The 12,871-nt window shown below is 42.7% G+C and overlaps 1 protein-coding gene across 3 annotated transcripts in view; it reads right to left on the reverse strand.

The window, feature by feature from the left end:
• The window catches only part of LOC121327925 (homeobox protein PKNOX1-like), a 109,419-nt gene that overhangs the window by 15,098 nt on the left and 81,450 nt on the right, over positions 1–12,871 (reverse strand). For all 3 annotated transcript variants that reach the window (XM_041272280.1, XM_041272278.1, XM_041272279.1), the window contains exons 7-9: positions 12,074–12,171; positions 11,102–11,230; positions 3,369–3,445 (exon numbers count right to left, since the gene is read on the reverse strand). In XM_041272280.1, the coding sequence (XP_041128214.1) occupies positions 3,369–3,445; positions 11,102–11,230; positions 12,074–12,171 (304 nt within the window). The remainder of the gene's footprint in view (positions 1–3,368; positions 3,446–11,101; positions 11,231–12,073; positions 12,172–12,871) is intronic.

Genomic DNA, 12,871 nt, shown 5'->3' on the forward strand with positions numbered 1-12,871 from the left:
CCCAAAAGTCCAGCACAAAGTCCTGGGCCAGGACCGGAGGCTTCAAGGGGCCCACAGGTCGTAAGGCTGTCAGCAACAATGCTGACAGCGGGGTGGCATACTCCTGCCATTCTTCTGCTGCTGGTGGCAATGCCTGCAGCTTCACAGCTGACAGCGGAAATGCCGTCAGCAGAGACATTAATAGCCCTCAGTCTGGCTGCTCCAGCCAGGATAGTCCTGGCAGTGGAAAGGCTGCTTGGGGGGTGGTCTCCTGACTTCCCCCTTCTTCGTAGCCGGCAGCTCCTTGGTGGGGCTCCGACCACAATACTTCCAGCAGCGAAAGTGCTGCAGTGGAAGCAGTTATCCTGACCTCCCCCACGATCTCCTGCAGCGAAACTGCTGCTGGGGTTGGTGGTCTCCAGACCTCCCCCAAGATCTCCGGCAGCGAAACTGCTGCGGGGGAAGGTAGTCTCCTGACCTCTCCCCCCCTTTATTGCCGACAGCTCCCTCTGGGGGACTCCAGCCCCCAGACTCCTGCAGCGAAATTGCTGCAAGGAAAGGTGATCTCCTGACCTCTCCCCCCTTTCTCATAGCCGGCAGCTCCCTCAGGTGGGGCTCCGGCCACACTGACCCCTGCGGCCAAGCAGAGCAGACTGCGACCCCTGTCGAAGCACTTCCAGTGACACCAGGCAATGCGGGGCAGCTGGCAACCACAGGCGAAGCAGTTCCAGCGACCCCAGGCGATGCGGAGCGACAGGCAACCCCGGGCAAAGTATGACAGGCATCCTTGGGCCAAGCGAGGCGGGCATCCTTGGGCCAAGCGAGGCGGGCATCCTTGGGCCAAGCGAGGCGGGCATCCTTGGGCCAAGCGGGGCGGGCATCCTTGGGCCAAGCGAGGCGGGCATCCTTGGGGGAAGCGAGGCGGGCATCCTTGGGGGAAGAGAAGCAGGCATCCTTGGGGGAAGCGAGGCAGGGAGTCAGGACAAACTGGGGTGCGGGTGTTGGCCCTCTTCTCGGCCACTGCGGCCGGCCGGTTCTTCCCCTTGCTTCCCTCAGCAGCCTAGGCAAGGGCTGCTGAGGACCACCAGCATCTAGTCCTGGTCCTTCTGTTGAAGGGAGAGGCAGCTCCTCTCCTCGTGATGTTGGGGGAAATGATACCAGCAGGCATTCATCCTCTGCTAGTGGGGGAAGTGATACCAGCAGGTATTCATCCTCTGCTGGTGGGGGAAGTGATACCAGCAGGTATTCATCCTCTGCTGGTGGGGGAAGTGATACCAGCAGGTATTCATCCTCTGCTGATGGAAAGGGACCCATCAGGTATTCACCTTCTGCTGGTGGACAGGAACCCAGCAGGCATTCACCCTCTGCTGGTGGACAGGGACCCAGCAGGCAATCACCCTCTGCTGGTGGACAGGGACCCAGCAAGCATTCACCCTCTGCTGGTGGACAGGTACCCAGCAGACATTCACCCTCTGCTAGTGAAGGAGGCAGAGGCAGCTCCTGCTGCTTTGCTCCTGCCAGTGGAGGTGGCGAAGGTGTGTAATCTCCTGCCGGTGAAGGTGGCGGAGGCAGAGGCAGCTCCTGCTGCTCTGCTCCTGCCGATGGAGGAGGCGGAGGCGCTGCTCTGCTCCTGCCGATGGAGGAGGCGGAGGTGTGTAGTCTCCTGGCGGCGGAGGTGGGAGCGGCGTGTAGTCTACATTTATTACAGGGGACTGGTGTGGCTCTGCCTCTCTTGCAGGGGACTGGTGCAGTTCTCCCTCTGCCTCAGAAGGGGAAACCAGCAGGCATTCTTCCTCTGCTGGTGGTGATGGTGGGAACAGCTGCCTCTCAGGCTTTGGATTCCCGCGGTCCCCCCGTCTGGGCGCTGGACGCTCGCGATCCCCCCGTCTGGGCGCTGGACACTTGCGGTCCCCCCGTCCGGAAGGGTGCAGGGGGAGTAGGTGCCGGGGGATCCAGTATTACTGGTGGGACTGAGCGCTCTTGCAGCAGCTCAGTTAGAACCACCTGTTTGCCGAACGTGAGCGGCGGCTTTTCTTCTTTCTGCCTTTTGGAGGAGGGGAAGGTAAAGAGGATTCGGAAGAGAAAGAAGAGGAGGAACTTGGTTTCTCGGCTCTACTCTTTCTAGCGCTGCTCCTTCCCCATCTTGGCACACAGCCCCTGGAGGAAAGTCCAGCCTCACTCACTGGTGATGCTGAATGCAGTGTAGGAGTGGAGGAACGCTTCGAGTGACGTGCTACTTGATTCTCCAGCGTACTCTTGGAGAAGGGAGCACACACATCATAAAAGGTGAAGGCCCTATGTGCATGCTGGGGACCCAGACAGACAGTACATTTTTCGTGTCAGTCACTTGCAGGCAGCCTTGAAAGAGACTCATGTCACTCGGTACCGACCCGGTACACTGTACTTGGCACCGACACGGGGCATTCAGAGCCGACACTCGGTGCCAACAGGGGGCCTTGGTATCGACACTTGCTATTGACTCAATGCACTTGGTACCAACACTGAAGCAGTAACCTCGAACTCGCAAGCGAGAACGGGGCCGATAATCGCAGTTACTGCTAGTGGCATGTACCCACCTGCAAGTCAGCCACTGAAAACTACTAGTCACGCAGTTACTGTTTGTGATGAGTAGCAGAGATTCCCACCTGCACAAAGCCACTGGCTAGTCTCTAGTCAGCAGAAAGCAAGACAAGAAACAGCCTGCTTGCAAACATGCCTTTGTGATAGTGCTGCTGGACAGCGGCACTAAAACAACAACAAGCTTCTAAAATAGACAGTATATAATACAACCGATAGCTAAAGCAAAGTGAAACACACAGTAAAATACTGTAATTTTAATAATTAACAATTATTAACAATAATATTTTTACAATAATATTCTTAATATATAAAATTCAGCTGAACAAGTCAGCAACTTAGTGCGTTAAGATCCTGGGAAAGACGACAATAAAGCCGCAGGCTTCCCACGGCACAGAAAGTCACAGAGGGACTTCACCGGAGCTAGTTGAAAATATAGAAAAACAGAAACTTGGCTGGAAATAACACAAAATTACTTTAGTGATTCAGTAAATAATTCTGCACTTTTTAAGTAAATGTTAAAAGACTGTGAAAATATACACAAGGATATACTTATTAACTCTCTGATGTCAGGTTAGGCTGAAAAGGAAAATGACAATTTTGTCAGAGTAAATAGTGGCTTTATGCTCACTGGGGCGGAGCAGCACTATGTCACGGTACTTTGGTATAAAGTTTTCAGGTTCGGGTGTCTTAAAGGGTAACACCCATTCTGTAATGGTTAATATTCTCTACCTGAAAGGGAACTGCTGTTCTTGGAGTTAAGCAACATCACAAACATATTTGTTTTTAAATGAACATTTATGTTTTCTTACCAGTTATTAACTTGAAGCAGTGTCAAATTAGTCTGGGTAGCAATCTGCTTCTTCTCATCTTCTGTTGGATAAGGGTGCTGCAAAAAAAAAAAGTAATTTATCTTATACAACAAGGTTGATCAGTAACATATAAACCACCCTAGTTTTGTATGGAGTTGGTAGCAAAAACAGTCCACTGCATCTAATAATAGCATCTCAGAACAAATGGATAGTCATAGTGTGGACAAAATCTGATAGTCTTCAGTAACCCAGCACTCCGTACCTGTATACACGTCTAGGAAAGACATGATAAGACACTGAACTTATTTATTTAGTTATCCTAGGGTAGTCTTTCTGTAAAGTTATTTATTGTTGAGGATGTGGCATACTGACTAAAGACATCCAACTGTCAAGATAGAACTACCAACAGACCACACATCAAAAATACTACAGATTAAACCAATTTATTTTGTCACAAGTTTAATATGGTTTAACAATGTTCATTTTACGGAGGATTTACAAAAATGTATGAAATTCACATTCTGTAAAGTCTGAATAAATATATATATATATATATATATATATATATATATATATATATATATATATAAGGTATTATTTAAAAAAGAGGGCTCCCGAGTCAAGTCTCTGTTGTGCACTTTTTGAGTTAAAGTTTGTTGAGAGATGCTGTGTAAGCAAGAGTGAACAAACTTCTGGGTAAAAGGAGAAATACCTTATATGGGCTTGTCTTTGTATTATTGTATAAGCTATATTGGTATATGAATTTCTACAGCCTGTTAGGGTTAAGGTTAGGGTTGTAGTCAGAAGTTTACGTACCCTAATGGAAATGTATAATTTCTAGAAATTTCTCAAAAACAAAGAATTTTATGAAAAATCTTTTGTGCAGAAGTTTTGCTTTGTGGATGATGAAAAAAGTTACACGAAATAGACGTCTACAATTTTTTTGGCAAAACTCCAAAAAATGCTAATTCAAAAGTATTCATACACCGAAATTAATAGCTAGTTGAGGCACCTTTAGCAACAATAACCTCTTTAGGCATGATTCTTTAGTGATTTTTGACCATTCTTCAACGCAAAATTGTTCCAGTTCATTCAAATTCTGAGGACTTCTTTTGTGCACAGCCTTCTTCAACTCATACCAAAGATTCTTAATTGGATTTTGATCGGGACTTTGACAAATGTAACCATTCTGACACAGATTTTGATGTGTGCTTTGGATAATTGTCATGTTGGAATGTCCAGTTGAGCTTTAAACCAAGTGTGGCAGAGCAAAGCTCTGCCGTTTAGAAATTGGCAGGTATGGGGTTCCCCTACCTGCCTGGGTTTATTATGTTCAGGTGGCTGGGGTTGATTAGTTGATTAAATGATTAACTTAAAAAATCAATCAGCGCCCAGCCACCTGACATAAAAGAGGACTCTACTTCTCATTTGGGAGGAAGGAATTGAGGAAGCAGGTTGGTGTTTTGTTGGTTGTGATTTTTCAATGTTCTAAATCCAGTGAAGGCATTGCCCAGCCTGGAAATCTTTATTTTTGTAAGTTTTGCTTTTTGTTTGGTTATTTGTGTTTAAACATTGTTATTTTTGCCCTTGTGCCTTTTTATTTTGTGTTTATTTATAATAAAATTTGTATTTTTTTTGAACTGCTGTCTGTCTCTGGGCCTCTATCACTCGCCAGCCTGCCACATTTGGTTTTAGAAGTGGGATAGTGCTCAGAGCAGTATTTAATTTTATTTTTTTTGAATTTTTGGAATAATTTTTTTTTTTTTTTTAAATGGGAAAGAAGAGCAGACAGCGGCAAAGGCAGAAGGAGATGCAGCAGCTGAAGAAATGTAAGCTGCTGCAGCCACCGCTGGAGGACCCGGCCAGCCTCTTCCCCTGGTGTTCCTGGTGTGGGAAGGAGGACCATCGTTGGCGGTCCTGCCCAGACGTGCCACCGGAAAACTGGTGTGGCCGGTGTGAGGAGGACGGCCACAACTGGGCAGGATGCCCCTACAACCAGGCCCAGAAAGAAGTGCAGTGTTCACCCTGGGCACCAGGGGCCACCCCACTACCTCCAGCACCACCACCTTCACCACCGTCCCAGGAGATCTGGGACTGGTTGATGCACCCTGAGGCAGACCTTGTCCACGATCTCCCCATAGTTATCAACACGCTGTGGCGTCAACATGGGGAGAGGTGGGAACAGTGGGAGGAACAACACCACCCGGCGTCCTTCCCAGAGGTTGCCCTCATGGTGGTTAATTACCTGGCGGTAGACATGGGAGATGCCCCAGTCACTCCAACAAAGAGGGTGGAGATGGCTTCCCGAGAGCCCAGAGAGGGAGGAGCCGCCGCTCCCAGAGCCCAGAGAGGGAGGAGCCGCCGCTCCCAGAGCCCAGAGAGGGAGGAGACGCCGCTCCCAGAGTCCAGAGAGGGAGGAGCTATGGCCCAAGGATGCCTGCCTTGCACTGCTCAGGAATGCCACACCCGCTCCACTCAGGGATGACGCATTTGGATCGCCTGGGGTTGCCTGCTTCTCCGCATCGCTTGGCCGATTACGGCCGGTGTACGTTGTACATGGGGGGAGGTGTGTGGCAGAGCTTAGAAATTGGCAGGGATGGGGTTAATTTCCCCTACCTGCCTGGGTTTATTACGTTCAGGTGGCTGGGGTTGATTAGTTGGTTAGTTTAATTAACGATCAATCAGCGCCCAGCCACCTGACATAAAAGGAGGCCTATTCTCATTTAGGAGGAGGGAGTTGAGGAAGCAGGTTGGTGTTTTGTTGGTTGTGATTTCTCAATTTTCTAAATCCAGTGAAGGCATTGCCCAGCCTGGAAATCTTTATTTTTGTAAGTTTTGCTTTTTGTTTCGTTATTTGTGTTTAAACATCGTTATTTTTGCCCTTGTGCCTTTTTATTTTGTGTTTATTTATAATAAAATTTGTATTTTTTTTGAACTGCAGTCTGTCTCTGGGCCTCTATCCACGGGCCTGCCTGCCACACCAAGTTTTGTAGAGGAGGGTTTCAGGTGATTCGCCAATCTTTTGGTTTGCTATGGAATCCATTTTACCATGTATTGGAACAAAATTTCCTATGCCATTAGAGGAAAAACAGTCCCACAGAAGGATATTACCATCTCCATGCTGGACAGTAGGTATGGTGTTCTTTTCTTTGTACGCCTCACCAGATTTTCTCCAAATGTAACGACTATTAGCATGACCAAATAGTTCACCACTCCACAAAACCTTTGACCAGAATTCATATCAATCATTGAATACCGTTTTGCAAACTTTAAGCAACTGTCCTTGCAACATGGTTGAAATGGAAACCCCAGTCCCACTTGCAGTCAATTCACTTTGAATATCTTTGGCAGTCAGTCTCGGATTGTTATTAACCTTCCTCGCAAATATTCTACTTGTTCTTGATGAAAGAACCTTTTTAACTCCAGACTGAGGCAGCGTTGTGTCAGAACTATGAGATTTGTACTCATTGATAATAGAAACAATAGTCAAAATTGGGATACTCAAATGCTTGGGAATCTTTTTGCCTCCTTCTCCAGCTTTATGACAATAAATGATATTCTGCCTAATATCTTCAGATAGCTCTGTACTATGTTCCATATTTACTTATAAGTTATTGGTAATGACAGCAATCATCTTATGCCTAATCCTGTTATACACTTTAAGAATGTTCAATTTTGCGTTGAAGAATGGTAAAAATCATGCCAAAAGCTCATTGACAAATATCCTAATCATTTAACCCTTTGCAGTCATATGTCGACCGGTCCAACATTACAATTTTCCCTTTCCAGTCCGATGTCGGACCCTGTAAGACATCAAAAACACCTTAAGCACAGGTCTCTAGTCGTTTATTTCTCCGGAAAAAGCAGAGAAAACATCTCAATGGTCAAGTGAGACCGATAGGAGCTGAAAGAAAAAGGGGAGGATCTGGCCAATACATGTAGTACCACAGACAAAGAAACAAGATAGCTGCGTCCTCATCCAGCACTCAAAGGATATCACAGACATTTGCCAAGCTTTTTGAGATGTTATAGTAATAAAATAATGACTTGGGCCGTGTGACAGGCTGGTGAGTGGATAGAGGCCCAGAGACAGTCTGCAGTTCAAAAAAATATACTTTTATTATAAATAAACACAAAATAAAAGTGCACAAGGGCAAAATAAAGGGATTTAAACAAAAAGAAACAGTACAAAAAACAAACTTACACAAACAAAGGTTTCCAGGTTGGGCAATGCCTTCACTGGATGTAGAATTCACAAATCACAAAAACCACAAACACCAACCTGTTTCCTCAGCTCCCTCCTCCCAAATGAGAAGCAGAGGCCTCCTTTTATGTCAGGTGGCTGGGCGCTGATTGATCATTAATTAAACTAATCATCTACTCAACTCCAGCCACCTGAACACAATGAACCCAGGCAGGTTGGGGAATTTAACCCCATCCCTGCCAATTTCTAAAGGGCAGAGCTGTGCTATGCCACAGGCCGATTACTGAGGAGTTTGGTGATAAAACGAGTGATCAGGAGGTGATTTATCAGTATGCACGACTATGAAGAGGCATGTGATAAATACAGCAAACAAGGGGTGGGGCAGGGCTGGAGATACGGTACTGAGCGTCCTGTTAATATGCAGTGCCTTTTAAAACTGTTTTACTTTGAATAAAATTATTTTTAAACACTGCATGTAAAATAAACAGCGCATATAAAAATAAAATGGACCTGGTGTGCCTGACAGGCACTGAATAAATGGACCACAAAGGGTTAAAATAGGTTATTGTTACATTTGCCTCAACTAGCTATTAATTTAATTTTCCTTGTCAGGTATGAATACTTTTGAATTAGCAAAAACTGTGAGAGTGACATACATATGCATTTAAAGATAGGCGCCTCTCATATTCTGATTATCTTGAAGAATTTGTGCTAAAGAATGTCTTAACCAAGATTCATCACATTTAGGTAAGCAGTTCTGTAGTGAAATATAAAACACAAAGTGCATCTCCACTGGCAGCATAAATATTACAGTGCAAAATATGCAGCGCAAACTGATAAGGCAGTGTAGTGAAAACAGAAAGAAAACAAATACAATACAACAGGGTCTTCATTACTGGGCTTAAGGCCAACTTTACAAGGGCTGGATAGATCCAACCCACAGAGTGAAGTACCATCACAAAAACAATGGAAATTCATTGCAAAAAACAAAATTAAGATAACGTTAAGTTTGCCTCCACTGTATATATTCACTTTGTCAATGTTTTAGACATACAATAATGTGGCATTGGAAAAATATGTCTACATATCTATACTATCTTAAAATAAGTGAAATCGTATATATTTCGTTGTTTGGTTTTATTTTATTAACTTATTCAATAGTGGAGGCAGACCAACTATTACACATATGGGTACCGGGGGAGACTCCACACTTTCCTTGCTTGTCCTGCAATGCCTAGAATAGAAGATGTCAATTTGTGTTGCAAACTTAAAAAGTTATCTTAAATGTTGTTTTGTGCAATGAATAAAAATAGATTTATAACACTGTAGGTTCTATTTTTTAATGAGCTTAACAGCACAACACAATTAACCCTAACATATTGTGGGTTATAGAGAATATTTAAATCTAATATTATTTAAAAACATAATGCCCCCCCCCCCCCCCCCCCCCCCCCCCCCACTGCTTTCCAATACTACTACAATTTCAGAACTGACTTATAAAGTCTCAATTTCTGAAACAGGTTTAATCCCTTCAAATGTCTGATGAAATATTACTGTCGAGTTAGGAAAAATATCCCCATTAATAGGATATAACTGATTGTTGATGTAAGATTTTTCCCTTTATTATTTCCAGAGCAAGTTTACTTGGCCATGTCAGACTGTAAACAAAGTGTTACTGTGACTTGCCAGATTTTCTTTGGCATTTTGATGATTAGCTAGGCATGCACATGATGACCTTTGATTAGTTCCACCATTTTCTAGTCATATGAGTGTGCTGATGGGTCTTTCAACTTTGAATAGCAACACTCAGCGATTCATAAAAAAAAAAAAAAAAAAAACCTTGATTACTTCCAGCCGTCTGTGTTCATTAGACTGCTTTCATTTCATTTAATAGCACAAGTAACATTACCATGCCCCCTCCCCCTTTCTTTTGTATCTTGTTTTTTTAAACTTTAAATTTGGGTTATTTGGGTATTTGAAATACAGCACCGCTATAGCTGTAAAAAATGTAAATGAAATTAGAGCAATCAGCATCATGAAAAGGTAGAGCACTGTAACCTACAATTACAGTATTAACATGTACAAATGGATGGATATGCGCTTCCATATTCTGCTGATTATGATGTATTAAGTGTTGCATACATAAGGCATTCCCCCGCAAGGGGTACCATAAAGGGGAAATAAGAACATGCACATCACAACTGGTATTACTTCTTGGCAGTTTCTCAAAGAGACCAATGATTGGGAGAGCCGCACTACTGAAAACTGTTGCACATGCCCTAGAGCAGTGGTCACCAAATGGTGGATACCTCCTTGGCAAGCGGTATCAAGGGCTGAGCAAGAGTGAAACTTCACTTTAATATTACCACAAGGGGGCTGTCATGGGGGATTCCCCATATGACCTTCATCTATTTCATGCGAGTAAGCACAAAATTAAGTGTTTTGCAATATCGATTCCAGTATCGAAGTACAGTACTAGCTGATTGTGATGATAAAAGAATAACATAAAACACAATTCAAAAGTTGCATACTTTTTTTTCTTAAATGCTTCATTGCGTTACGACAAATTCAGTGAGAGATGTCAGTTTCCTACATAGACAGGAACGCAGAATAGCATCAAACAAAATTCAAAAGTAGCATACATTTTTATTTTAAATGCTTCACTGCGTTATGACAAATTTAATGAGAAAAATGTCACTTTCCTTCTGCGATCAGCTTTAGAACACCAGGTGTGATAGACGTGACGGCAGTCCTCCAAAGATTCTTGTGTCAGCCCGTTTCATGCATCTGTTTTTAATATTGCATTACTTGTGGAATAGATCCAAACATGGACAGCACAAACAGAAGCAGTTTTTTTTTCAATTCAGTTTTCAGCAACAATGATGCCTGCAAATCTTATATTAGTTCTAGTTGCAGAGCTGCTTCGTCGATTGTGGGAACACCTGCTTCGCATGGGATAAGAAATCACCATCGGGTTGATTGAAAACAGATCACAAGCAAGAACGATACGTACCTGGGAATGCTGAAGTTGTCAAAGCGAACACTTTAATTGTCTTTCAGCTGCACAATAAAGTCTGTCATTGTTAGGAGCCATTTTGAGTTATGTTTCACTTCTAAAATATCGGAATGTTGAACTAAACTAATTTGTCTCTTAACAGATACAATACAGATGCTACATTATTTTACTAATATTTATTTGGAGGTTACAAAGACATACTAACACAATTGTTTCTTCTTTTTTCATTTTGGTTTGTTTTCAACCGGCTTGACCAGCTTTTTTATTGACAGACGGTACGCCTTGTGCCATGCTGCTACACATTTTTTTGGGCGGGGGGTTAGTATTGCAAGTGGCCCGCTCTGCGGCTGCCCATGGATCATTTAGCTCACCGTCAAATTTAATTGCTGTCCACTGCCCTAGAGGGTGGTTAATTAGTGGTAATGCCCAAGACCTTTGTTGAGGAAGTCTCCAGTGCATCAATCCAGCACCAAGGTCAAACATAAAAAAAGGGTACTTTTCAGTGGTACTTACTCCAATGTGCTGGAACAGCCAGGATCTCATTACATTGGTGGCTTGCTTGGGCAGCACTCCTCGTTTGTTTTTGGAGGACATATCTTCATGATGCAAGATACTCAGATCCTGATTTAACTGGAGCTGGAGCTATTTAAAGATATAACAGATGATAACTAAAAGGAAAATGTGTGTAGGACCTTTTATAAAATACATTTTATGTCATTTTTCCTGATCATATTTGACTGCTTTAAGATATTAAAGCTCATATTAACCTGACTGACAATCTGTGAGGTTTATAATAGGAATAATTGCGTTTCTATTCTCTTGAATACTGACTAAACAGTGGTATGACTGTATATAATTCAAGCTGCAGCTTGAATTCATTCAAAAATGTAAAAAGTAAAGGACAATATGTTAAAACAGTTCATGAAATGATAATTAATTCTGAAGAACACAACTACATTTTAGAAAAGCTTTCAGAGTAATAAAATAATAAAATATATTGCCTTTGCTAAATTATCTTCAACAGCTAGTACCAAATAATAACATCAATATTTAAAGCATAATGCACTCTTAATTTCCAATTATAGATCAATCCAGGCAGTTGCATGAGATACATTGTGATAACTATTCCCAGTTATCATAATTTATAATCTATATCATGTAGACTTCTTGTAAAACAAATATTTTCAAATACTGTATGAATGGTGAAAAACAAATAAGTGAAAAATGACTGCAGGATCATGTCCCAAACCAGAAGAAGGAACTAAATCACTGTTACAGCACAACAGGTTCTCTACTGCAGGGGTGTATAATACGATGTTAACAGCATTATTGTAACTAAAACATATATCAAATATTGTAAATTCAAACCCTAAAACACAACTTCAAGAATAAACAATATACTTCCAGTACAATACACACACACACACACACACACACACACACACTGCCAGTGTCAAATGTATGAAGTGTATTTTAGAAACTCACCTGTGTATTCTGGATGCGCACTGTCCCTGGTGACAAAGCCTGTGTTACTACTTGGCCTTGTGGTGTAACGACAGTCACAGGGTGATACACTGTGCCACCTATTTATAAAAAGACAGTTTTGCATGTTTTACTGTGGCTGCAGAGAGTTGAGAGTAATTAGAATCCTTTTCTATAAAAGGTCATTAAATCTTTATTTACAAATTAAGGAATGTTAATGATGTTTCTAAATTGAATTTCTACTTTTAGATGTATTATTGCTAGTCTATTTTCCTGTGCTGAGAAAATGACCGTTAGAGGTACCGGTAGAGATGCAGCGGTTATGCTTTTCCCAAAACGAAACTGACTTTTGCATACAATTCCAAACTGAACAATAACAACAAAAGATAAAATCGAACCAAAACCCGTTTTTGTTTTGACAGTGAAAAGCGTTGGCAGTTTCAGCACTAAACTGCAGTTTTTGGGAGCTCATCGCATACTTTGCTGCAAGTAAACTGTGCATATTAACATTCCTTAATAATTTTAATATGGTAACATAAATCATAAGTTATGACAAGACTTACCTGACTGCCCTCGGTAGGGATAACTGCAGCTTTATACTTAGTCTGGCTATTAAGGTGTGTTGATGAAAGGTACTACAGGCATACTCAAACAGTGCATACCCTAACCCAGTGGTTCTCAAACTTTTTTGTTCATGGACCACCTGAATTTTTTTTTCTCAGCGGACCACACAGTAAATAGTATAGCTGACTGAAAAAAAAGCATATAAAAAAACACTATAATACTAAGAATAACCGTAGA

This window comes from Polyodon spathula, chromosome 15, assembly GCF_017654505.1.
Source record: "Polyodon spathula isolate WHYD16114869_AA chromosome 15, ASM1765450v1, whole genome shotgun sequence".
Taxonomy (NCBI): domain Eukaryota; kingdom Metazoa; phylum Chordata; class Actinopteri; order Acipenseriformes; family Polyodontidae; genus Polyodon; species Polyodon spathula.